The 27,753-nt window shown below is 38.2% G+C and overlaps 1 protein-coding gene across 9 annotated transcripts in view; it reads left to right on the top strand.

Moving 5' to 3' along the window:
• Positions 1-27,753, top strand: part of flncb (filamin C, gamma b (actin binding protein 280)) — a 74,443-nt gene that overhangs the window by 34,856 nt on the left and 11,834 nt on the right. For 3 of the 9 annotated variants that reach the window (XM_067581945.1, XM_067581948.1, XM_067581942.1), the window contains 26 exons: positions 1,242-1,435; positions 1,528-1,641; positions 1,758-1,901; positions 3,011-3,134; positions 3,321-3,481; positions 3,580-3,670; positions 4,677-4,846; positions 4,930-5,047; positions 6,931-7,193; positions 7,793-8,390; positions 9,901-10,074; positions 13,832-13,994; positions 14,094-14,254; positions 14,433-14,600; positions 15,561-15,684; positions 15,763-15,919; positions 17,095-17,211; positions 18,713-18,902; positions 18,988-19,011; positions 19,433-19,680; positions 21,399-21,491; positions 23,910-24,009; positions 24,820-24,960; positions 25,152-25,280; positions 25,816-25,989; positions 26,827-26,988. In XM_067581945.1, coding sequence (XP_067438046.1) covers positions 1,242-1,435; positions 1,528-1,641; positions 1,758-1,901; positions 3,011-3,134; positions 3,321-3,481; positions 3,580-3,670; positions 4,677-4,846; positions 4,930-5,047; positions 6,931-7,193; positions 7,793-8,390; positions 9,901-10,074; positions 13,832-13,994; positions 14,094-14,254; positions 14,433-14,600; positions 15,561-15,684; positions 15,763-15,919; positions 17,095-17,211; positions 18,713-18,902; positions 18,988-19,011; positions 19,433-19,680; positions 21,399-21,491; positions 23,910-24,009; positions 24,820-24,960; positions 25,152-25,280; positions 25,816-25,989; positions 26,827-26,988 — 4,302 coding nt within the window. The remainder of the gene's footprint in view (positions 1-1,241; positions 1,436-1,527; positions 1,642-1,757; positions 1,902-3,010; positions 3,135-3,320; positions 3,482-3,579; positions 3,671-4,676; positions 4,847-4,929; positions 5,048-6,930; positions 7,194-7,792; positions 8,391-9,900; positions 10,075-13,831; positions 13,995-14,093; positions 14,255-14,432; positions 14,601-15,560; positions 15,685-15,762; positions 15,920-17,094; positions 17,212-18,712; positions 18,903-18,987; positions 19,012-19,432; positions 19,681-21,398; positions 21,492-23,909; positions 24,010-24,819; positions 24,961-25,151; positions 25,281-25,815; positions 25,990-26,826; positions 26,989-27,753) is intronic. The other 6 variants (XM_067581951.1, XM_067581947.1, XM_067581944.1 and 3 more) reach the window with 3 other exon arrangements.

Raw genomic sequence — 27,753 nt, 5'->3', positions numbered from 1 at the left:
AATGTCTGCTCACACACCTGACAGGTGGCTGGGGGTGGAGTTTGAAGATGCTGTCTCTTTGGTCCAAACATTCAGTATTTCAACAGCTAGAGTCCAGATTTTTGTAGATTTACTGTTAATATTCATTTGTCAAAGGAGGATGAATCCTACATTTACATTTATTCATTCGGCTTTTACATGAGGTAAAATCATGTCGCAGTAGACCAGTGCCACAAAACTCCTTCTGACACAAGAGCCACAAGTCACAAGGGTGCATGAAGTAACATAAATCTTCTAATAAGAGAGACAGAGAGCATGTTACATCAGTACGTACTCTTGCAAGAATTAGATCTCCAAGTGTTTTGAAGTGAAGTCAGAAGGATTCTGCTACAGCAAAGGAGAACACAGGAGAGCGGTTTGGATTGAGATTTCCTGCCTCGCAGTGACGAGTCGTCGTTTGTTTGCAGACAGTGATTAATGAGAAAGCTCATGAACCGAAGTGAGGGAGTTCAGGTAGGCGGCTGCTATGCTGGTGGCTGCTCTGTAGGCGAGCGTTAGTAACTTCAAGCGGTTTGGCCAAAAAATAAAATGTTACAAATATTTCAAGCTTGAGGTTTGATCACGATTTGAATCGATTTTTGTTTGGCTGCAAAACGCAGGTGAACATGTAGAGTAAATATTCACGTCACATTTTACAGGACTGTCGTGACTCAAAGCAGCTAATGTAGCAGCTACTTTTTGTGAATGTTATAATTACTAGACTTTCACAATTCAGACAGTTTACACATCATACAGAACAAAATTGATTTAATCAAAGTAATGTGATATATCACTGTGACCTACCAGTGGAGTCATGAAAGTGGAGTGATATGAGCTGTTTTTGGCTGTTGGCTGGAGGTTTTACAGTGCATGCTGGCAATCTCAGTAAAATCACTGCAAATCATCTCTCAGCTTGACTTACAGTGCATGATTGCCAGCAGATCAATGCTTCTACAAGGAGCTCAGTGGCAAAGTCAGTCAGATCTGAGGATATGATCTTTCTGATATTATATAATGTGAAGCGACATGAGTAATGCAACATGTTGTGAAAGTTAGTTGGTTGAGAGATGAGTTGTAGAATGAACACAAGGAAGTCAGAGACTAAAACCAACAGACTCTAAAACTTTGAACAGGAAAAGTTCTGGTGAGTTATAGTGAGACCAGCAAAGTGGTAACCTGAGTCTGAGGAATAACACTTCAAATGTTTATGCATCTGTCTGCAGGTTTCTCCATCGAGGGTCCATCGCAGGCTAAGATCGAGTGTGATGATAAAGGTGATGGGTCATGTGATGTGAGATACTGGCCAACTGAACCTGGTGACTACGCCGTCCACGTCATATGTGATGACGAGGACATCAAGGACAGTCCCTTCATGGCTCACATTCTCCCTGCTGCCGATGATGTCTTCCCAGAGAAGGTCAGAACACAACCTGAAACTAACTGAATTTAACTTTATGATATTGTTATTTATTATTAAACATGATGTGTTGAATTGTCTTCCCTCCTCAGGTGAAATGTTTCGGTCCAGGTCTGGAGCCGATTGGCTGCATCGTGAACAAACCTGCTGATTTCACCATCGATACCCACGGAGCCGGAAGAGGAGAGTTGAAGCTCTATGCTCAGGTTTCACATCTTATAATGAAATAATATGAATCTCTTATTTTGTATAATGATAAGTTTGCATGTATAGTGATAAGTTTTTTATAGCAACTAAGTGAATCTTGTGTTTGTGTTTGCAGGACGCGGAGGGCTTCCCGATCGACATTCAGATCACAGATAACGGAGACAGCACCTTCTTCTGTGTTTACATTCCCACAAAACCCATAAAACACACCATCATCGTCACGTGGGGGGAGGTCAACGTCCCCAACAGCCCCTTCAGGGTACACAACCCACGCACTTCACTTTCATTTGTTTGAGTCTTGAAAATCACCTTGTTTCTTAGGAACAGTGCTTAATTTGGGAAAATGATTCAGACACGGAAGAAATCTTAATCTTAAAAGAAGCATTTATCTGACAGCTGTTCTGTTCTTGATATTTAATAAGATATACTGTTTCACAGGAACATTTAGCTTCACATCAGTTTTGGAATGGAAAAATAAGATGAGATATTTGGTTTGGTTTATTTGGCCAAACAGTATCATGTAAAAGCAGAACTATAGGGGACCCACTGTTGAACCTTGAGGTACTCCACAAACACATGACTTTTTTTTTCTTCTTTAGAAAAGATTGATGACAGTTTTAACATTTTTAAATATAAATATAGGTTCTATAAGATGATTATGTATTAAGTATACAGCTGAAAGAAAACAAAACAAAACTCTGCATGATGTGACCAGCGGCTTATGGTGGCTAATGTTAGTTAGATTAATCTTTCTCTTTGTGGTACTGTTTCACTCTGTTAAAGCATTTATCGTTATCCCTTAATCATTCATTGTGGCTGCGATGGTCGCTGTTTAATATTTTGCAAAATTACACAAATTAATGTATTGAGAAAACAAAGAACAAATGACTATGTAAGCTGTTTGCAAACATATATAAAAAGTAAAAGGATACTGGCAATCAGTTGTGACAGCACTGTAGTAACCAAAGTCGCTGTTGGGTTAAAATAAAACAGGGAAAGAAACACAAGAATTTGGACGATCTGATCTGATCTGGTTTTAAAGAAACACTTTTGCTGCATCTATAGGTCAAGCCAAAATGTGAACGCACTTCAAACGTTACTAATAATCCATCATTTCACAGAAAAAACTGTGTGGACACAGCTACAGTAACTACAGTAGTGGATCTGTAGACTGTGGTGGATGTTTACAACAGACTTTTGGGTCACAATTTGACTGTTCGCCTTCATTTTCTCTTCTAAATATGTTTCACTAATAACGTCATTGAAACCAACAGAACAGAAAACTACAAAAACATAAGCAAAGTTGTAATAAATTATAGTTTTTGCCTTTTGCCCTAGTATCTATAAACGTTTGCATTTGTGGATCAGGTGACCATTGGAGAGGGCAGCCATCCAGAGAACGTGAAGGTTTACGGTCCTGGTGTGGAGAAGACCGGACTGAAGGCCAATGAGCCGACGTACTTCACCGTGGACTGCAGCGAGGCCGGACAGGGTAACACACCTTCAATCAAAATCACACCTGTCTCATGTCTTTATCCTGTTATTTTAATTATCACATCACTTTAATTCTGTCGTTTTTTTCTTGTTTCAAACCACTTTCTGACACATCTGACTACTTTCCAAACTACTCTAAAAAGTGCTAAAATCTGACAAAAATACTATTTATTTTGACTCCCAGGTGATGTCAGCATCGGGATCAAGTGTGCTCCAGGTGTGGTCGGTCCTGCGGAGGCCGACATCGACTTTGACATCATTAAAAACGACAACGACACGTTCACAGTGAAGTACACGCCTCCGGGCGCTGGCCAGTACACCATCATGGTGCTGTTTGCTGATCAGGTGAGTCATCTCAGCTGGAAGAAGGTTTCTGAAAATGTTTTCTCTTGAAAACAAGACATTTTAAAAAAAAAAAAAAAACCCTTTTAATGTTCAAACAGGAAATCCCCATCAGCCCCTTCAGAATAAAAGTGGACCCTTCTCATGATGCAGCTAAAGTCAGAGCAGAGGGACCCGGGCTCAACAAGACAGGTGAGCTGACTGAACATCATCACTGTCATAATCATATTCATATGAAACAGTTCAAAGAGAAGAATATAAAGTTAAAAACATTGTTTTTACTCTGGATTGCTTTATTTATACACACTTTTAATACACTTTTGATCATTCATGCTAGAATTAATTTGTGCATATGTCAAATTTCTAAATTTGTTGATTTTTGTACATTGATTTATTTCATAGCAACAACTGTATTAGTGAATCATGATGAGACAATTAGTTCTCTGGAAATAATTTATGTGCTCCTGAATTATTAGATTTGGTGCATAAAATTTTGGTGTTCTGAGCTCTAAAATCATCTTATTAGTGCATATAATATATATATGTAGATTCTGCCCTGTAATGAAATTTGTACTCCTGAATTATGTGATTAGTGAATAAATTAATTATAATCTAAAGAAACTGCTAATTGGGTTTAATATGGGTAAAATTTTGAGAGATAGACATCATCTTTGACATCCTTTAACTACAACAAAACTATTTGTTTTGTTCACTAATTCATTTACACTAATTAATATTTCTCCCTTGGATTTATCTGGCTCTGTACAGAACTTACAGATAAAGGAAAACATACTTTTTTTTTTTGAAGTTTAAAAATAATAAATAAAAAAAGTCAAATGAAAGCTGAATTATCAGACATCTTAGCTGGATGAAAAGTATTCAGAACGAGTAAATAGCTCAAATATAACACTTATTAGCATTATTTTTTTGTGTTTTTAAAGCTGAGTTTCACATACAAAGAGTTTGTTTTGCCATAACTGAATTATTTTGTGAAAGTAAACAAAACTGCAGAACCTAGAGCTCATTTTTTAAAAGACAACCTGACAGAATTGAAAATATAAAACCAAGTTTAAATGTTGTCGTAATGTCAAATCATTTCTAGAGTTTTATTTTTTGTCCTCTTTGCTTCCTGTCTGAACAGTTGTGTTTCATGATTATTAGTTTTTTTAATATATTTTATTTCTGATTACCTCTGAAGGTGTTGAAGTTGGTAAACCGACTCACTTCACCATCTACACAAAGGGAGCCGGTAAAGCCAAACCTGAGGTCCTCTTCACTGGAGGAGCTAAGGGAGAAGCCGTCCGAGACTTTGAGATCATCGACAACCACGACTACTCGTATACCGTCCGCTACACCGCCATCCAACAGGTGAAATAAACTTAATCTGTCAGATCAACGATCAATCAGCTGTTTGATGAACCTGAGTTAACTGTAGTTTGTGTCTCTCTCAGGGAAACATGTCCATCACTGTGTGTCACGGAGGAGACCCCATCCCTAAAAGTCCGTTTAACATCAGTGTGGCACCGCCGCTGGACCTCAGCAAGGTCAAAGTTCAGGGGCTCAATAACAGTGAGTACATCTGAGGCTTTTATTTAGTAACAAGAAGGAAATTACAAAACATTCATTTTGCAAATAAAAAGATCTTTTTTTTTTAAGGACAAGTGCCAAAATTCGCTGGTTTCAGTTCCTCAAATGTGATGATTTGAAGCTTTTATGTGTCATACATGATAAAAAACTGAATATGTTTGTGTTTTGATTGATTGATTGTGTTGATTAGACAAAACGTCACCTTGAACTCCACGAAATTATAACAGACATTTTTCATTATTTTCTTAGAGTTGGTAGGTGATAGGTGGAGTTTTAACTTTTCAGAGCTACGTGACTCCTTCAAATTATCCCACATCACCGGTTATGACCTCAGTGTAGACATGAGTTTAATTAAAAAATCATTTTTCTTTTTCTGATTGTTTAAATTGAAAGATTTTTTAGAAGCCTGAGGACGTGAACGTATCCAGTATTTCATGAGAAAAGAAAGCTTAAATTAGAGAAAACTCTGGAAAAATAAACAATTTTTTGTGCAAAACATCATTTGGCTGACTTACTTCAGATTTATTTGGTGGAACGAACTCCAGGTCAGGACCAATCAGCAGCGACTACGTCTTGAGGTTGAGGTATCTTTAAGTGCCATTGATGGTTGATAGCTGCTCCAACTGACTCTCATTCGAAAAGCCTCAACTTCTGTCCAGAAATACTGAGTTAATCGTTGTTTTCAGTGAGTCTAAATGTAGTGTGCTGTCGGTCATTTTGGAAATTATTGCTCTCTTAATAAGATTTGAAGACTTAAAGTAGCTTTGATGTCTGCCATGTGGGTGCCCTGCTCTCCATGGCTCTGGGACTCACAATGAGTCAGACTATTGTTGAAATATTTCACTAAGTTTAATGTTACTTGATAACTATGGGCTTCAAACTGGCTCCAATGCAAACCAATGGTGTAGACCAGTAGAATAATGCTTCATATTATTTCCAAAACATCTCATTTAAATTTTGTTTTTGAGTTTTGAGAAGCAGCAAGTTCGTCCACACAAATCTAGTCAAGCTTAGACTGTAGCTGGCCTCCTACAGAAAGCAGACCCTTTTAGTGAAGCTGCCTATATGACCCACACTGAGACTCTCCAAACACGGTGTCACACTAGCCAGCTAGAAATCAATGTGGCTAAGACAAAAGAGTTAATTATCCATACAAAACAAGATTTAAAAACAGCCAATTTCACTTAACGGGCAACATGTTGAAACTGTGGAAAGCTATAAATATCTTGGTACAGTTCTTGACTTCCAGGTGAGCTTCTCTGGAAATACAGAATATATTTTCAAGAAATGCTCACAGCGACTTCATCTTCTCAGCAGCGTCAGTGTTAGTCAGCAAATTTTAGAACTAGTGTATAAAACTCTTGTTGAAATTGTTTTAACCTCTCCAGGAATGTCTTAATGGCCAAACCCCAAAAGTCCTTCATTCAATTTTTATGGGAAGGATGAGGAAGATGGTGAAGAGCATCCTGGCAGAGAGCTTTCATCCTCTACTTAGTCAGATTGAGCCTTTGAGCTCCCAGAGACGCTGTAAACATGGATTTAAGAAGTCATTCATCCCAAGTGCCGTCAGTATACTTCACTCTGCAGAGTGACTCATGATGAACTGTTTTCAATGTGTAATGTGACTTTGTCTCTGTGTTTGTTATATTGACTGCTTCGCTGCAAGAATCATGTTTTGGTGAGCCAAAGACAATTTTCCGCCCCGGTAGACAATAGAAATCTGTTTTATTCTATTCTGTTGATCATTTATCCAAAGGTTTTTTACAGACGAAAATCAATAATATGACATGACAAAAAAGTTTTATTTGAAACATCTGTGTAATGATTGGACACATTGTTTGTGTTTGTTTGTGTGCCAATCACAGAGGTGGATGTTGGGAAGGACCAGGAGTTCACCATCAGTACTCGCGGCGCCGGAGGTCAGGGCAAACTGGATGTGAAGATTACGTCTCCGTCACGTCGACCAATCCCCTGCAAGCTAGAGTCAGACACGGCCAATGAGGTGCACACAGTGAAGTACATTCCCCCTGAGGAGGGACCCTACAGGGTGGACGTCAGCTATGATGGAAACCCCATCCCAGGAAGTCCGTTCACTGTGGAGGGCGTCATGCCCCCCGACCCCTCCAAGGTGAGTCTGAATGAGCCTTTAATGGTCTGGTCTATCTTTGTATGTAGTTACAGGTTTTTTAGGGTTAAATACCTCTTAAAATGTACAAAATAGTATCACAATCACAATTAAGCTACTTAATTTAAACTGTAAAAGGGTTTTTTCAATTAAATTGAAAATTCAGAGGTGGCTCTTGATGCTATTTAGTACATCTTACCCTTTAAATATATTTTATTTTATATATTTTAATCCATTAATTTGACATTTTTTTCGCCCAGATTTGTGGGTGAACCCCTGAATTTGTACCCTTATTGAAAAATTAAGGCACAACTTCGATGTTATGTGGGAGTTAGGACGAGGATTTGACGAAATCTTTCTACCCAGCAACAGGGGGTTTTGAGGGGTAAATACCCTTTAAAATTTACAAAACAGCATTACAGTTACAGTTCTTACCTTAAAAGGACCTTTATTTTTCAATTAAGGTACAAATTCTAGGGTCACAGACACATTTGTGGTTAAATTAATGGATTATAATTACATTGCATGGTTTTAAGGGTTCTTAAAGGGTAGAAATCTCTTTAAAAACCTTTAGTGGTTTCATTTAACTTTTCTGTGTCAAGGTGCGAGCCTTTGGTCCAGGTCTCCAGGGAGGCGTGGTGGGTAAACCAGCCCCATTTGCCATCGACACAAAGGGAGCGGGGACCGGTGGTTTGGGTCTGACAGTGGAGGGTCCCTGCGAGGCCAAGATTGAGTGCCAAGACAATGGGGATGGGTCCTGCTCCGTGTCCTACCTCCCTACTGAGCCCGGAGAGTACGCCATCAACATCCTGTTTGCGGACCAGCACATCCCCGGGTCCCCCTTCAAGGCAGCAGTGCAGTCAGCATTCGACCCCGGCAAGGTGACGGCTAGTGGCCCTGGTCTAGAGCGGGGCAAGGTCAATGAGGCCGGGTCCTTCACGGTGGACTGCACTAAAGCCGGGGAGGCCGAGCTCACCATCGAGATCCTTTCTGAGTCCGGATCAAAAGCCGAAGTCCACATCCAGAACAACAGTGATGGGACTTATTCCATCACCTACATCCCATCGCTGCACGGCATGTACACCATCACCATCAATTACGGAGGCCACGCGGTGCCCAAGTTCCCTGTCCAACTGCAGGTGGAGCCGGCTGTCGACACCAGCGGGGTCAAAGTCTACGGACCAGGAGTGGAACCCAGAGGTGAGGGTCTAAAGATATCTTTGTATGCAGTTACAGGGTTTTCTTAGGGTTAAATACTCCTTAAAATTTACAAAATAGCATCACAAGAACTTCATTGTTCAACTAGAATATTTTCATTGTCTACCAAATAGGTTTCGTCTTCGCCTCACCGTTTATAAGTTATTGGCTAAAACACAAAGTTCTTTATAACTGGCCACAAGGTGGGGCTGTTGGTGCCATGCTTCAATATGTTGTGCACATGCTCAGGGAGAAACTGTGTACCAAGTTTCATTTTATTAAATTAAGGTTCAAATTCAGGGGTTCACCCACAAATTTGGGGTCAATATGATTATATTAATGGGTTGTAAGTTTTTACAGGCTACAAATTAAGGGATATTTGTTCATTTTTTAAGGGGTTTTTAATCTATGACAAAGCTGTTGAGTTATTTGGTAAATTAAATTCCATTTATATAAGTTAAATTAAATTTATTTCCAATAACAGCCCCTGTAAAGGGGTTTAAAAATTGATTATTGTTGTTGGAATTTTAAGGTAAAAACTAAATGATTTGCCTGATGTGTATAAACTCTCAGACATGTAGCCTAGTCGAAAGTCACAAGAAGCTTGAGATCGAGAGTTTTCCAGACTCTCTGCTGTTCTGAGGTCAGTTTTTTGGGAATTGAGTGTGTACACAGTCATACTGTGTATTCAGGGTTTGGAGTCTGAACAGTGTGAGTCAGCTCTCAGTGGTTTATTTATTGGCCTCTTGGACGTCTCCAGAGTCAATTATGACAGTTAATAAACTTGCAGATGTACACGTGAGTTTTGTAGACTAAACTTTGCTCATTATGTTTTTTTGCCCTGCATTGAATCTGCTAATGTCCAGGTTACTAATTGTTATTTTTTAACTACATTATACAACTTACACTCGCATGTGTTAAACAGCTGAACACTTCATTGAAAACTATAACCTGCTTCATACTTCCCGTGAAGAATTCCTATAATATTTTGACAGGATTATACAGACTTTCTTCAGCATCAGTAACATACTGTTGTTTTGTACCAACAGAAGCAGTTCAGAGGTGTGCTTCCCCCACAAAACTTCACTAAAATGAATGCTAAATATCTGCTTTTGAAAGCCAAAGCAGGTGTCACATTGCTCACTGTTGCTCTCATATTATTAATTGAAACTGCTAAATGAAGCACACTGATGTGACTCTGCTTTGGCATGTAAAAGTCAGACTTTATAAAAAGCTTTATGATAATAATAATAATAAATTTTATTTATACAGCACCTTCACAAAGGAAAAAAAATAAAACAAATCAATGCCACAGTGAAGTGAAATCCAGCGTTTACAGGTATAAAGAATAAAACAGAATAAAATACCCAAAACATAATAAAACAAGAACAGTAAAAATAAACAAAACATTGTGGAACTGGAAACATAAAACTATAAAGTTACGTTTTAAGAAATAATTTAGAGGTAAAGTTCTGTTCTTGTGTTAATTTTCATGTTTGTTTCTCCTCTACAGGACTCCTGAGAGAAGTCACAACACATTTCATTGTAGACGCTCGAGCTCACTATAAGAGCGGCGGCAGTCAGATCAAAGCATGCGTTGCCAATCCATCGGGCGCCAACACAGACGTCTACATCACGGACAAGGGCGACGGGACATACAGAGTGGAGTACACGCCATACGAGGACGGTGAGGCTTTCCTCTGTTGTGATGTTTTGATTCTCTGACAGTGACACAATCTGCTGGACTGTTGACGTGTTTCAGCTGAAAGTGCTTCAGTCAGCAAACTGCAGGAATCAGTCAGTCTTGCCAGCAGGAGGTCTGCTGCTGTTAATGGATGTTTTTCCAAAGCAACACATCATAATGCTAAAATAAAGTCCTCTGTGGCCTTAATAAAGCCTCTGTTTTCTCTCCAACACAGTAAAAGGAAAGAGGCGAAACACTTAATTGTGAAGCTGCAGAGTGATGTCATCATGTTTACGACTGTTAAAGCGGTGAACTGCTAATGACAGACGCTGCTAACAGTGTTTTAGGAACAATTTGAATTTAAACTTTAGTGTTTCCCAGCCATCAAAATTAAAAACACAGACTCATACCTGCTTTCACTGACAAGTGAATCAAGACTTTAAATTAACTGTTTGTGATACTGCAAATATCTGTTAAATAAATAATGATGGCAAACCCTGAAGGAAATATATTTTTATATTAAATATATATTTAATATATAAATGTATATATTTACCATTATAACTACTGCAGCATGTTAACTTAAGTAAGCTATCATGCTAAATACTGTATGGTAGAAATCAGCATGTTAATATCCAATATTAGATAGTAAACATTAGCCACCATGAGCTACAGGTCATACCAGACAAATAAGACTGTAGATGCAACACCCCTGAATTTATTTAAATGATAAAAGCTGTTTTATTAGTATTTAATTAAATATTTTGTTAGATTTTCTCCTTTCAAGAGTTAAATAATTTTGCTTCAACTGCCACGTGTCACATGTTAAAATGCTAACTTACTATGCTAAACACCACATGGTAGACGTCAACATGTTAACATCTATTAATGTGCTTGTTAACTCTCAGACATACTTAATGTGGGAATGTTAGCATGCTAATGAAAGCACACTAACAGACTAACCTTAGCATGCTAACATGCAGCTCAAAGCTCAGCTGAGCGCAATTAAACTCTGTAAAAACTAAAGTAAAACATTTCAGCTATGATAACATGCTGATTCAAGCATGCCGATATGCTAAGTACATCAGCATGTTAACATGATAGTGCACACTGACAAGCTAACCTTAGTAGCTTCCAAACCATTCAGTATAAAGCAAAACTGAAGCTAACACACAGATTAAACTGACAGAAATTGAACCAATATGACAAGTGACCGTAGATAGAAGTATATAACTCCTATCTAAAACTATCTAAATGAGATAAAACATTAACATCTCACACCAGTTTTTACACCAACACATGTCAGAGTCACTGTTTAAATTAGACCACCTTGATTTATGGAAGACACATGAAATGCTGATAATACAGTAGTGACTCTGGAGAAGTGCTGTAACATACACTGCATATAAATTTGTTTATTTACTTGTTTATGTGGATCTCTTTTAGCTCAAGGCTAATCTCCCCAAAGTCCATCTTAAAATCACAATAAAACAATAACAGAATACTATCGGCCTACATCACACACACATGTACAACACACGTATTCACACTATATACTGTATACACATGATTATAATACACTCAGTTAAGCTTAGTCATACATAAACATACAGTGTGCACATACATACTTCATCTACACCAACACATCTGCATATTACTAAACTAATGCACAAATTCTGACTGCATATTAACAACCACCATAAGAATTTACAGTCTACAATATGTCAAGGGTTGCCAAAGCTTCATGGGGGGTTGCGAGGCTTTCTTGATTTAAAGGGGTGTAAGAAAACTATACATATACATGTATATATATGTATATGTGTGTATATATATGACTAAATGTAATTGTGATTTTTTAAAGTCATATTGTTATTTAAGATATAAACAGGGATAAGGACGTGGTGAAGACATGTACACAAGCTATATTTACAGAACTTCACTTTGCTAACAGCTTTGTCCTGTATTAGAAAAGTATGCAGTTAAAACAACCAAAGAGCTAATAGAACAATGACTAAGCTTCAGGGAGAAGAAAACAACAAATTTGTTGGAAAGAAGCCTATTAAGAATGTATAATAGTTAAAAAATAAATAAATAAATTATATATATATATATATATATATATATATATATATATATATATATATATATATATATATACATATATATATATATATATATATATATATATATATACACCACAGGTGTAGAGGGAAGTTAATGAGTGCGGTCAGTCTTCTAAATGCTCAGCGAGGAACAGAGCAGCAGAGTGAGGAGGGAGGATGTTATTATTAGCTGCAGCTTGTCTGCTCACAGCAGATGGTTTTCCACTGATAGTAATGTGTGACATGTGGGAGCCCATTGCATTGTGGGACAGAAATACTCAGTCGAACAGGAATTTTAATGAGAGGTGTCGTCCCACACACAAACACACTCTATGAGTTTGTGACTGAAAGGTTGCTGGTTCAAATCCCTGCACAGCGGGGAGGGAAGATGAGTAAACATGTAATATTCTTAACAGCCGACCAGCCACAAACAGGCAATCTCAGCAGTGTCCTTTAAAAGCTAAGCTGAACACGTATCTCTTTAGCTGGCTTTTAATTAGCACATCAGTTTTTTGTTTTCTTTTGTTTGTTTTGTTTTTTTGTTTTCTTTTTTCTCTTTAATTGCTGTTTAATTGCTGTTTTTTCTCTTCATTCTTAACTTATTTCCATATTTTATTAGTGTATTAATCTGTTTTTATGTGAAGCACTTTGAATTGGTTCCATTGTATGAATTGTGCTACATAAATACATTTTCATAACTGTGGTTATGATGGGAAACTCGAAGTGTGAATGTCTAAAAGTGAAATGAGGTGTTTTTGTAACGTACTTAGTATCAGCTTTCCACTGATAAATAAAGCATTACATACGCAGCCTCAAAAGTGCCTAATCGGTTCAGTAAGTGACAAAGTAGAATTTATTCTAAATAATTGTGACTGTAAATGTAGTGACTGCTTTCCGAACAACCCAACATGCTACCCTAACCCTAACCCTAACATTTAAAATAGATTTTTAAAAGCTGGTTTTGATTTTTTTTCTTAAATGTCTTAAAATTTGACAGTTTTATGCAAACAGACAAACAGAAAAAAAGCAAGGTAAATTGCAAACATACTGACTGGCGCTACAGAGAAACAACATTTAGACTATAGCGGAGATTTGCAGGAGAAGTTTATAGCAGAGTTTAGTATATAGTCAAAAATGTCTTTGGAGTCATGACCAAGTGTTTTTTTAAAATCCTGGCAATGACACAGATTTGCTCTTCAAGTTGGACTCTACGAGAAAACACTGCCAAACTTGTCATGAGGGAATGCAAAGATAGCAGCAACTCCACTGAAATTTACTGATTTTATTCCAAAATCCAACCATCATAATTGCAGATCTGATCAGACTAGCTTTAAAGCTAGCTCTCAACAATTTTGTTTAACTAGTGGTCCAAATAATGCTAAATGTTTCATGTTAAACCAACCATATGTAGGCACAACTGTGCTCTGAGCCGAATGCTAACATTTGTATGTTTATGCTAAATGCTGATGTCAGCATGAATGCTAGCGTGTTTATCCATGCTGTTAGCTTGGCTGAAAAGTAAAGCTTACAATAGTTATATTAACTGAGACTGAAATCTTCCTTTTCTCTTAATCTGTTTACTGGAGGAAAGTCTAACATGCGTGTTGCATTGAACTTTTCTCTTATTTATGGTGACGTCTCTCTCTGTCTCGTTGTAGGTTTGCATCTGATTGAAGTGTTGTATGATGAGGTCGCCGTGCCAAAGAGTCCGTTCAAGGTGTCAGTGACAGAAGGTTGTGATCCCAGTCGAGTTCGAGCTTATGGTCCTGGTCTGGAGGAAGGACTGGTCAACAAACCGAACCGTTTTACTGTGGAGACCAGGTGATTTATAACATGACTGGATTCAGTTTTAGAGCTGAATGTTTCAGATAGTTTTGCATTTAATGCAGTCCATTCATACTTATGTCCCTCTCTTCTCAGGGGTGCTGGCACCGGGGGTCTTGGCCTGGCCATTGAGGGTCCATCAGAGGCAAAGATGTCATGTAAGGATAACAAAGATGGCAGCTGCAGTGTGGAGTACATCCCCTTCACTTCTGGAGAGTATGACGTCAACATCACCTTTGGAGGCCTGCCGATCCCAGGTGCTGGATCTAAACCCTCCAATCATGACAAATCATTAAAAACCATTAGACCAAACGAACGAAAAACAAACCCAACACCCAGGGCTCTGATATGCAGGGTTAGATTTGATTAGTTCTGTATCTATTTCACATACAAATAACTGAAAAAACTAATGTCTGTCCACCTCTGAATGTGCAGGAAGTCCATTCCGGGTTCCAGTGAGAGAGCTGGTGGATCCCAGTAAAGTGAAGTGTTCAGGTCCTGGCCTGGGAAGTGGAGTCCGAGCTCATGTCCCTCAGACCTTCACTGTGGACAGCAGCAAGGCTGGAGTGGCCCCCCTGGAGGTCCAGCTCTATGGCCCTACAGGTGAGAACAGAGAACATATGACCAAAATGTACTTACCCTGATCTGTCTTCATATAATTTGGTAATCAGTTATTTCCAAATGTGTGTACAGGTAAATGTTAATACTCTGATCCAAAGTGCTAGCTTTGCTAATAGTAACCTCATACAATATATATGTTTATTGTAGTTTAGGGTCAGTCCTGTGTTTGTTTGTTTATTGCGGAGCGACCCACATTTGCTGAAGCAGTGAGTACATCATAAGCAAGTCATACACCTTTATGGAACAAAAATACATACATTAACAAAAAGGCAACACATTTAAGATGTGAGGCTGTTATCAGGCGCCCCCATTTTTGTGCACAAGCCCACACTACTTTCATTCCACCAAACACCTGATCAATCACTCTGCAAAGTGGGCATGACTGTTGTATTGTTTGTTTTGGAAAGTTCCAAAAATTTTCAAACGTTGTTGGACAGTTTGTTAGATGGCAACTGTACAGAGTATAAACCATTTTGTTTTGGCTAACAGCATGGAAAGCATGTCCACAACTATTAATCGAACATACTTGCGTCCTTATCCATGCAGGAGTTGCCTTTGCATTTTGGCACCATAGTTTGCTATTTGGACAAATCTGCAAAAAGCAGATAAAAGCCATGCAAAAACAGGTATACCTGCAGATTCCTTTGAACATTGCTGATCATTTGGCTCCATGAAGAGTTCTTTAGATTGCCACCCTATTCTGCCATCAGCAAGGAGGGTTCAGACGCTGTTGGGCAATCCAGCAAGAACTTTGTTTGAAGCATACTGAGACCATAACTTAATATATACTCACTATACATACACACACTAATTCTGAACCAGTTCCTTGCAGGAGTGGAGGACCGACTAAATGTTCTTCACTTGGTAACTTCAGTCTAAAAGTCCGAAACTCAAACTTGCTCTGATAAAACTTCAGTTGAAACTCTTCTGGTTGATTCTCAGGTGTGGCTGAGCCTGTCAGCATTACCGACAATGGTGACGGTACTCACACAGTCAACTATACTCCTGCCAATGACGGCCCGTATACAGTGTGTGTGAAGTACGCCGACCAGGAGGTTCCTCGCAGGTAAGAGCTAAAGAAATAAGCGCACAAGAAAGTCATGATCATCAAAGTTGATGTTGTCTAACTTTTCAAACCTTTCAGTCCCTTTAAGATCAAGACGTTACCGGCTCATGATGCCAGTAAGGTTCGAGCCAGCGGTCCAGGTCTGAATGCATCTGGGGTTCCCGCCAGTCTGCCGGTGGAGTTCACCATCGATGCCAGAGACGCTGGAGAGGGACTGCTCACTGTTCAGATACTGGTGAGTCACACATTCAAGACTCACAAATATTAGCTTAAGGTTAGACTTTGAATTTGACAGTTCTCTGGATGTTACTGATGATGTTAAGTTAGCTTGGTAGCTAGCTAACTGGTAGTTAACTAACTGGAAGCAAGCCAGCTATCTTGGCAAGCTATTTTGGCAGGCTAAGAACAGGATGTTACTAGCTACCTATAGCATGTTCCTGGTCAGCCTGATGGCCAAAGTGGTTTGCCAACAATGGTGGAAGAACTGTTCAGATCCTTTACTTAAGTAAAAGTATCAATACAGCAATGTAAAAAATACTATAAAATATATAAAATATATAAAATACTAATACTATTGCAGTAAATATTTATACTTTATTTTATTTATACATGACATCATTGGATTATTAATAGTAAAGCATCAGTGTTAGAGCAGCATGTTACTGTTGTAGCTGCTGGAGGTGGAGCTAGTTTACACTACTTTATATACAGTTAGCTAGTTTAGTCCAGAGGTTCCCAACCTAGGGGTCGGGGCCCCTCCAAAGGGTCAGCAGATAAATCTGAGGGGTCCTGAGATGATTAATGGGAGAGGAAAGAAGAAAAAACAAAGTTCTGATACACAAATCTGTTTTCAGTTTTTGGACTTTTTCTCTAATCTTTGATTTTTGCTGAAATATTGGATCATTTGAACATTTATTGAAATGAAAGCATGTGAGAAGTTTAGAGGGAAAAATCACTATTTGGTGGAGCTGTTAACAACTCATAGACATGTGAAATGTGACCCCGACTACACACTGCTTTTTGTAAGACGTCAAAAGCCAAAAAGGTTGGAAACCACTGGTTTCATCTTTAACAATGTGTTGTATTTTAAAAGCTTGTTATATTATCCATTGTGTCAAATCTTCATCTGAAAAGTAACTAAAGCTGTCAAATAAATGTAGTGGAGTAGAAAGTACAATATTTCCCTCTGAAATGTAGAAAGTAGCATCACATGGAAATACTCAAGTAAAGTACAAGAACCCCAAAACTGTACTTGCCAATTATTCCAAAAAGTATTAAAGCTTCCAGCACATAATGTATCACAGGGACTTTCAGGTTTCTGTTTTTGTCTTACTGACTCTTTTAACCCCTGAAACAAACTCTCCATGTGACTTCCTGTGCCACCCATGAGGCTTGTTGCTGTTGCTGCAGGGTCCAGATGGGTGCAGGCGCGAGGCCTCTGTGTTTGTGGAGGACTGGGGCAGGAGGGTTTGGGAGACTCATATAGTAAAGGGAACCATCCCCTTCCGTATTCTTAAGAGAGGCTGTGTAAGGCCTGCACTGTTTCTTCTCCCACCTCCCTCCTTCACCTCGTCTCATGTCTCCCCTCTCCCTCTTGTTACCTTCCTTTAATTATTGTAGTCCTGCTTTCACATAGATTTTAATAATGACTTTCAGAGGGAATAACCACAGAACTGTGAGCCTCGTCCCGTTTATCTGCATCGTCCTCCCTGTAAATCTCATATAGGAAATAGATTTTTCAGGGAATAAATTCTGGGTAATACTTTATTTTCAGAGGTGGAAAATAACTAAAAGGCCTAAACATCATGTACCAAATGTCACCAAATACCAAATGTTGGTGTTGTCAGAGTGTAAATGATGAGTTGAAATCTAATATCAGCTGGTAAAAATCATTAAGCACATTTGTCTGTCTCTACTGTAAATGCACACGCCTATACTGTAAGTGTGAATTAAACTGGAAAAAGAGCAGATTTAAATGTTTTACAGTATAACCTCCCCTCCTCCCCCCTCCCCCCCCTTCTACCTGGTCTACACGTGGACTGACCTCCATTCAGTTTGGCTAATAATGAGCTAACAGGCACATGTGGTTTTCAGTTCTACTAGTTCCTACCCTCCATCCATCCCTCCTCTGCTGCAGTGAGTAGAGTTAGATCCTGTGTGATTCATGTAGAACAGATCAGATCAGATGATCGGAACATGTGAGTGCTGTGAACACCACTGGTCTCAAACCGTAGGTGGAGAATGTTCTTCCTTATCTCGACAAAACCACATTTTTGTCAAGGTGGAAGCACAGTTTGCAGTATTAAATGCCACAGAGCACAAGCTGAACAACATGCCGGGCCGTTATGTGCAAACCAAATATTAGTACATTTTCTCCTTCGCCAATAAACCTCCATAAATCCACTTAGAAATCAGAGGAAAAAGATGCTGCAGAACCTGCCTGAGAATCATCACATTTTTTAGTTTTCTTCATTATCAAAGTAATCGAGTGATAGTTGTCTGTACATCCATGTTACACTGCAGGAGCTGCTAACAGCTGATTCACATGACTGTTATTGGAGACTACTAATGATTATTTTCATTTTTGATGAATCTGCTGATTATCGTCTTGATTATTTTGTCTATAAATTGTTGGAAAATAGTAAAAAATGTAATAATTTCCTAAAACTCCAGGCGATGTCTTCAAATATCTTTTGTTGTCTGACCGACAGTCCAAAATATCAGACGAGACATTTAGTTCATTATTAAGCTTCAGATTCTCATATTTGAGAAGCAAATTTTCTGCATTTTTGCTTCAAAAATGTCTTGCTGGAAAACAGTTTATGATTATGACAGTTTTTGACTTCCTTTTCACACAAAAGTCAACTATGAGCTGAAGAAAAAAACTCAGATCCACTTTAAAATAGTAAAGATGACGCCTGGTAGGAGACCTGTGGTGTGCAGTACTTTAATACTTAGCAGGATATGTTGACGTACATGTGAACACAAACTGGAACATGCCTCTTATCTTGTGTCCACGTGCTCGCAGGATCCCGAAGGAAAACCCAAGAAGGCAAACATCCGGGACAACCGGGACGGGACGTACACGGTGTCCTACGTCCCCGACATGACGGGACGCTACACCATCACCATCAAGTACGGAGGAGACGAGATCCCGTACTCTCCCTACCGCATCCACGCCCTGCCCTCCGGAGACGCCAGCAAGTGTCTGGTCACAGGTCAGACTCCGCCCACCACTCCTCTTTTGACCAATCAGACGAAAAACTGTGATCACCTGAAATTTCTCTTTCTGTTTTCTTACAGTATCGATAGGAGGACATGGACTAGGTGAGTGAACTTAACCTCTGATTATACTGAAGCAGCGGAAGAAAGTAATTAAGTACATTTACTCAAGTACTGTACCTAAGTACAATTTTGAGGCACTTGTACTTTACATGAGTACTTCCAATTGATGCTACTTTATACTTCCACTCCACTACATTTCAGAGGAAAATATATAATAATATATCAGTCAGAGGGACCAAACCACTACTTTTACTGCAACACTTTAACTACATCAAGCTCATAATACTTATGTACTTTTACTGTACCAGGACTTTTACTTGTAATGGAGTACTTTTACTTTGCTGTACTGGTACTTTTACTAAAGTAAATGATCTGAGTACTTCTTCCACTACTGTTTATATCTGCTGACAGCTACTTTATAGTGAGTTACAAACATTTATTAACTTGTTGTTCATCTTGTCAGGATCAGGTCTCGGCCCGACCATCCAGATCGGAGAGGAGACGGTCATCACCGTCGACGCAAAGGCTGCTGGGAAAGGTAAAGTCACCTGCAAGGTGTCAACCCCTGATGGAGCGGAGCTGGACGTGGACGTGGTGGAGAACGCCGACGGCACGTTTGATATTTACTACACGGCTCCAGAGCCGGGGAAGTACGTGATCACCATCCGGTTTGGAGGGGAACACATTCCCAACAGCCCGTTCCACGTGGTGGTGAGTGACGACGCGGCACGGTGACTGGTTTAGTTTGTAGTGGAGGTCAGTGGTTCCCAACCTGTTCACTTTCCTCCAATATTTGCATTATTAGGGATACTTTAACCTCTTCAGTTGTTTAAAAATCAATAAAACTGGAAACAAATCAGTCTTCAGTTGATCAGTTCATTGGGCCAGCCAGACAAGCCAGAGGGGCTGGGAACCATTAGATCAATACGCTAATCAAAGAATTAACAACAAATGTTTAACAGCATTATAATTTATTACATGCACATTGTAAAGCTTGGTGTGTTTCTCATTATAACTGAAAATTAGCAGAATGTCAGTTTCATGTCTGCCAGTCGTCACTATCAAACATCAATCAGTTAAAATACCTTCAATTGATCCTTAATTTACCCCTGAAAAAACACAAGATGCTTCCATCTGAAATCAAGCTGTTTGGTTGTTTTTGCCAAATATCCCCTAATTTCTCTATCAATTTGAAACTCCTTCAAAGCACCTTTATTTCAAAGCCATTAATTAATGGATTTTTGGTTTATGTGAAATATTTTCATTTGCAACAAGATTTTAAGAGATTCTTATTCAGTATTGAGATATTTTTAAATAGATTTAGGATGAATTAATGGATAATTATATATTAAGGGTTTTTTAAAGGGCATTGCTATTTAATTATAGTAATAAAGTTTATTTCTATGGTACAGTTCATACATAAAATGCAAAGTTCTTAACATAAAAAAACAAAGTCTTATTTACAGTAAAACAGTAAAATAAGGATGAATACAAAAAATAGGATAAAATATGAAAATAGAATAAGATAAAAATCAAATAAGCAAAAACACTTAAGAACAAAGAAATGGTAAAAAGACAAGATTTTGTTTTATAGAAGCAGACACAACATACCCCTTAATCTGTCCCAGAGGTTCATCAAAAGTTTTGAGGTAAATTAATGAATACGCTGATGGTTTATGGGGATTTTTGGGTAATTGCTTCTTAAAATTCATAAAATATGGTGGCATGAATATCTTTATGTATGAATATGGAATAACTTATAAAATGTGGTTGCTGCAGACGTTCCTGCCCACCCACCATGTTTGTGTAGCTGCAGCACACCTCAGACTCTCTGATTGCTCTCAGATGGAGGGAATATTTATTTACTTTATTTATTTGTTTATTTATAGTGGACAGTGCACGTTAATCAACACTGACATTTTATCAATGTCAGTATAAATTTGTAAAACAACTAATTTACTCCCGACTCAACTTAAAATTGACAAATGCATAAAATGCTTCATACAGAGCAGAATTACAGACAGTAAAACACTATAAAACAATTAGAGTTAATCAATAAAAAACCTTATTTATGACCACATATCTGAGTAGATTTTAACCAAAATGCAGTATGTAGCTCAGGAAGAGTATTGCAAACATTTGCTGTTGCCTTTGTTTTCCTGGAGGTGCTGTTGAAGACATCTGATGACACAGATGTCTGTTTGATTCCTGACCTGGATTTATTAAATTAAATAATTTACGTGAATCTACGTTAGCCAACAAAAAGTGTGATACAGTCAAAAAACTGAAGAAACTGCAGAGACTGTGTTTCTTCTGGCAGACATGAAAAGCTTCATTACATTAATAATAAGACATATGAATTGTGTTTGTGCATGGAGTTGTGTGTGTGTTTGTGTGTTCCCTAAAGGTTGTACCTTCTCCCCTGTCAGGCCACTGATACCGTCCCAATAATAGAGGAACCATGTGACAAGCTTCAGTTACAGCAGCCGTACACCCCCTATGTGGGCTTCTCCCCTCACTGGGTATACATGTTAAACACCTGTATCACACTAAATACATATTACTGTTTATGTGCTGCTCTGCACACCATCACTCTGTCCTCTTTTCACTCTTTATCACTCGAACACTTGATTGCAGCTTTAACAGACCTACAGAGTCAATAACAACCCAGATTCACTTATTGATTTTCTATCTGCTGCATGTTTCATCTGCACTGTCTGCTCACTTTTACCAACTAACAGCTCACACCAGTTTTATCCTCAGTGGTCATTATGGGATGGCATGAATTTGATATGATTCAACTCTGGAACAGATTTGTGAGTTTGGCTGAACAGCAGCTCAGTAGGAAGATGTTGAACTGGGACATTTTGCGTGAACGTCCACGGATTAGTGAGGTGAAATCTTTATTTCTTATTTCGCAAAATAGATTACAGTTTAATATTTATGCTGCTCAGCACAAGTTGTTCATTACTGTGTAGATATTAGGAAAGATGGTTTGTTGATGGTTGGTACAAACCTAAATAACATGCTGTGTTTTAGCAAGGGAACCTTTTTTATGGCAGATTTGATAAGTAGAGTTTGGGACAGATGTGTGTCACCACTGCTGGTATGCTCTCCATGTGTTATGGACACTTGTATGTGCATGACACAATAAATAATATAACCAACAGTCAGATTTCAGATAAATGTTTATCATCTACACAGTATCGTCTAGTTTTTGAATATCTGAAGTAATGTGTGCTGATTTTGAAGTAAATGAAGCTTAGTTTAAACCAAAAAATTTGTTAACAACATTAAAACAAACATGTTGCTGTTTGATGTGATATCCAGAGGTAGAGCCAAGATTCATTGTGAAACAAAAAATGACACTAAAACTTGCAGGGTAAAACACATCAAATAACTGCAACTGCAGAAATATTTGTTTCTGTGCTGGAAAGGAGTGCTCTTATGATAATATGATATTTATAAATGCTGATTTATAACTCCACTGTATGACGAGTTGTGCAAAGTGTCAAGTCAGTTTCTATTTACTGTATATACTGTAACCCAAAATCACACATCACTGACATCTTCACAATCAACAGGATGGAGAAAATGTACAGTAATAACAATAATAAAATTACATTTTTTATTAAGAGAATAAGGAATGACAAAAGGTTAAAAGGGGACATGTCCTATATTTATACAGTGCTTTGTACCATGGGTTTTGAAAAGTGCTTTATATTATTATTATTATTATTATTATTATTATTATTATGTTAAGTAAATAGTAAGTGAAAAGAGTGTCAGGCAGTGATTCAAACCTGGCAGCTGTTACTGGACTTGCTTCAGGGTGTTTTCCTGTCTGTGTAGTTCAGTGGGTTTGAATGGAACTTTGGTTGGTTTTGGTTGGTCCGACTTGTAACATGTGATCATTTCCTCTTGTGTTAATTTTAAGTCACTTAACTTAACAAAAGAAACACCAGATTTGCGACTTATGAACGGAGTGCGAGGGGACCACAGGACTCTCAAATGTATCTGCAATTTGAGAGTGACGATCATTTGCGAAACAGGACATTTTGCGATCTGTGTTCGCAAATCACTTTCATGGAGTGGGCCTCTGAACACATCAATTGTAGTCGGACCAAAAACAACTGTAACCCTATATAGGAAACGGTGGGCAAATAGCAGCCAAATCCAGCCCTCCAGCAAAGATATTTGGCATTCTTATGAAAGCTGAATTTTTTTACTTTCATCATTTACATCAAAACTTTTAAATCATTTATCACAAATCTAATGTAGATAACAAAATAAACTAAAGGCTCACGTACATCACAATGAATTCACCAGGAGAGGCATTAAAACCATGGTTGTATCATGCTATTTGATCAGTGCATGATGTAGAAACCAAGTCTAATAAACCTACCAGAAATGACATTTTCAAGTGTGAATCCTTAATTCTTAATTCCTTTAGCTTGTTGAACCAGAACAGACTTGTTTTTCACAAACACAAATAGGTGACGGTCCAACAGAGATGGTGTGTCGATGCCATTTTCTTCTAACGCAACAACAGAACTTTAAATCAACCATAAAAGAAGCAGGCCCCTGTTGATCCTGTGTGGATAGACAATAAAATACATCTCATAGACATATGTTCTGCAACACAGAACATATATTCACTTATGAGTCATTTTTAGCTGAATGAGTATTAAAATAAGTTGTAACTCTGTTAGCACTTACTAATGGGGAAAATGAAACATCAGATACAATGAATTAAAAGAAAGCATATAGGCCTGAGCTTCCACTGTGCTGTGTAAGACTGGTTTAAATCCTCAGTAGAACAGTGTATCATCTGTCTCTGTCTTCATCATGCTGTGATTCCTCCTCCTCCTCCCTCCTCTCTCTGGCACGTCTACCAGCATGAGGACACTAACACTCCTCCTCTCTGGCTCTGGTTTCAGGCCACCGATGATCCCATCAGCCCCGTGGACGGGATGGATCCTGTGCTCCGCCCCTTCAGTCTGGTCATTCCCTTCACTGTGCAGAAAGGAGAGATCACAGGTGAGTTTGTTTGTCTTTCAGAGAAACGTTCACAGATGAAAACTCAACTAAGCTCTGAGTTAAGTTGGTTGGTTATTTTCCTCCAGGAATCAGACAGCTGTGTTAGTGTGATTTATTTTTTTACAATAAAGAGTTAAACGCCTATATATGATAAAATAGATTATATAATAAAATAACAATAAGACTAAATGAACCAGAAAACATGGAAAGTATGATATTTTACAGAAGATCTGCCATTTAAAAACATGTATCAAAGTTTGTATCATTAGTGTAAATTGTATAAAATATCTCCTGCTGCAGTAAAGGAGTGTCGTCTGTAACCACGGTAACATGCTAGCCAATCATGGATACTGTCCAATTCAAGACTTCATCCAAGATTAACAAAAATAAACCTTTACTGTGTTTAAACCAAGAATCAAGCTAACTGTGTGACAGGATCGTTTTTAGCCTGATAATGTTATCAATGATTAGTTAAAGCCCCTGTCCATCCAAGAAATGTGTTGTTCTACTTGTTCCCTCAGTTGGATTTTTGAGCCACTGGAAATGTTATTGTTATTATTACTATTTTAATCTGTTTTGATAATTTGATATGTACACAAACACATTCCCATATTATAAAAACACACATTTAGCTACATATAGTATACATCAATTCAAACACTTCTGCAGGAGAGGCAGGAAGATAAAAGCTGATACAAAGAACTCTCCTATGGATCATTTTGCATTGTCTCACCTGTACCTTAAACTATACGTCTCCACTAAAGCAGGGCTGTGTCCTGTCTGAATCTCTGCTCTGTCTTTGTGCTGCAGGTGAAGTGCGAATGCCCTCTGGTCGAACCGCCTGTCCTCATATTACCGACAACAAGGATGGCACCGTCACTGTGAAATACTCTCCGACTGAAAGAGGTCTGCATGAGATGGACATCAAATATGATGGCAACCACATCCCAGGTAACACCCCAACATGTATTCACATCATATGGTTTTTATTTGTTTTGGCTTGACTGCAACATCAAGGTTTAATCTACATTTAAGGTCTTTTGAAGCAGAAAGTAGAGTGTCATCAGCAAACAGTTTGACTTCAGGATGAATCAGCTCCCGTGCTGAACCCAGCTGTGCTTTATCAAACTCCTCTGTTACAGGAAGTCCTCTCCAGTTCTACGTTGATGCCATCAACAGTGGTCATGTGACAGCATATGGTCCTGGTCTGAGCCATGGCACGGTGAACAGACCAGCCACCTTCACTATCGTTACTAAAGATGCCGGAGAAGGTATCGATTCCACAAAACATACTCTTACTGGTAGTAATTTATAACACACTCAGGAAGCTTTTAGCATAAAGCATATTATGTTGAATCATATCATCCCCCAATATTTTCAACTTTTACCTGTATTAATTTGTTCACTACGGTGGACGTGAAACATGAAAGGCCCTCTTTGGAGCCAGTGTTTGGTTGTCCATTCTGGGCTAAATGAATGAAAACACAACGATTCTTATTCTCAGGTGATTATACACAAATTAAAACATACTTCTGAATATTATATTTTCATTTCTGCCAAGTCCGTTATGCTAGATGCCACTAAAGTCTACACACTGCACCTTTAATATTTGAATATGAGCTTTTATTTTGCAATAGAGTAAATAGTTAATACAGTAAATACATAAAGAATAGTGTCATACAGAACACAGAATGAAAAAACCAGTACTGATTACACATGTAGTCAGTCAGAACCACAAAAATAAAGAGAGAAACTTCTTTATAAAAGCTATGAACAAAGTTACAGTATATTTATTTGTCTCTGTAGGCGGTCTATCTCTGGCTGTCGAAGGTCCCTCTAAAGCAGAGATCAGCTGTAAGGACAACAAGGATGGGACGTGCACCGTGTCCTACCTGCCCACTGCACCTGGAGACTACAACATCATCGTCAAGTTTGATGACAAACACATCCCTGGCAGCCCATTTACCGCCAAGATCACTGGTAATAAAACTGTGTATGTGTTTGTGTGTGCGCTGGTGTACTGTCTTTGTGAGGACCAAATAGAGTTCTAGACCAGAAAAATGGCGACATTTTTGTAAACATCTGTAATTACGGTCCTGTTTCCAACCCCCCAGCCATAATGAACAGTATTGTTAAATACTGTTCATTATGGCTGTTTTGTAGCCCTGAAAGGTTACTATCTTCAAGCAATCAATTAATGAAACCACTTCTCAGGGTCTGAGTTTTTGTCTCAATTAATAATAGCGTTTCCTCTTCTGCCCCTACAACCCTCTGGAGTCCCCCTGGGTTCAATCTTTGGACCATTATTATTTTCATTATAAGGGCTTCTCCTCTGTGGCTTTATTTGTATGCCTAGCATTTTATTTTACTTTATGCAGATGGCACTCAGTTTTATCCTTCTGACACCCAAAAACCCCTGATTGATCTGTCTTTTTAGCCAACTAAAAGATGATGAAAAAGACTGGATGTCCAATCAATGTCCAACCAATTTACATTTGTGTTATTTTAACAAAAAGTTATTCATGCATATGAAAGGTTTGGTCTTAACGTCAACTTTTAACATTTCTTTTTAGTATTGAGCAAATTGAATCTAAGTTTGAAATTCTACCTTGTCGTTCCTTTTCCACTTTAATAAACTTAATATGATTTTCAGTATGTTTTAGTTTTCTCTATTCCCAGCAGCTGCTTTGTCACCATGTTATATAATTTTATAAATACATTATCTAAGACTATAAAATAATTACTTGTAACATCTCTACACCAAAATGCTGACACACTGAGCAGCCTCTTACTTGTTTTGTTCTGTTTAATCTCCAGGTGATGACTCCATGAGGACATCCCAGCTTAATGTCGGCACGGCAACAGATGTTTCCTTAAAGATCACAGAGACGGACCTGAGCAGCCTGACAGCGACCATCAGAGCGCCGTCTGGCAACGAGGAGCCCTGCCTGCTGAAGAGGCTCCCCAACAGGCACATCGGTCCGTTTGTAACTGATCAAAGTTCCACTTAAAGTTCAAGTTTTAGTTTAGAAAAGGGATTTTCTTTCTATTCTTGTAAATCTTCTAAAGGAGCTTTGGTGACAAAAATTGTTATGTTTAAAACTGATGACAACATGACTGTGAGGCTGTTTTAGTTAGAAGATGTAATTCCTGTATTTTGCTATTTAGAAAATCAAAATCATGGGTTTTGTAAATTTAGTCACCTCAGCAATAATTAGTGGTTTTATGAATGCACAAGTTCAGATTTTTATACAGCTATTTCAGGGGATTCCTTAAGAAACAAAACAAATTCTTAAATGTAAAAGTATCTATATGTATGTGGTATGAAATCACATGACTTGGACTGGAGTCAGATTTGAATGACTTAAGACTCGTGACTTCACTTGGACTTTAGGTTTTTGACTTGGAATAACATGGTTTCCTCCCCAAGACCAAAAATGAAAAATAATGTAATAAAAAGATGAATACAGATCATAATCATTGGATATAAAGACAAAAAATGAATGTCAACATGAAAAACATTCGACATTCGAAGCTGCTGTAACAACGCTAGGTTGAGGTTAGAGTTTATGTTCTTTGGCCACCCATGAAAACTAACTTAATGCTAGCATTAGGTAAATGCTAGCATTAAGTACGTAACTATGCATACAATAAAAAATACAGTAGCTATCAAAGATGCATCCAAGATTTGATAGCCTAAATGTTGTCTTTCAAAATCAATAAACAATTACTAATAACTAATGT

Source organism: Thunnus thynnus, chromosome 23 (assembly GCF_963924715.1).
Source record: "Thunnus thynnus chromosome 23, fThuThy2.1, whole genome shotgun sequence".
NCBI lineage: Eukaryota > Metazoa > Chordata > Actinopteri > Scombriformes > Scombridae > Thunnus > Thunnus thynnus.
This window is presented reverse-complemented; position numbering and strand designations above follow the sequence as displayed.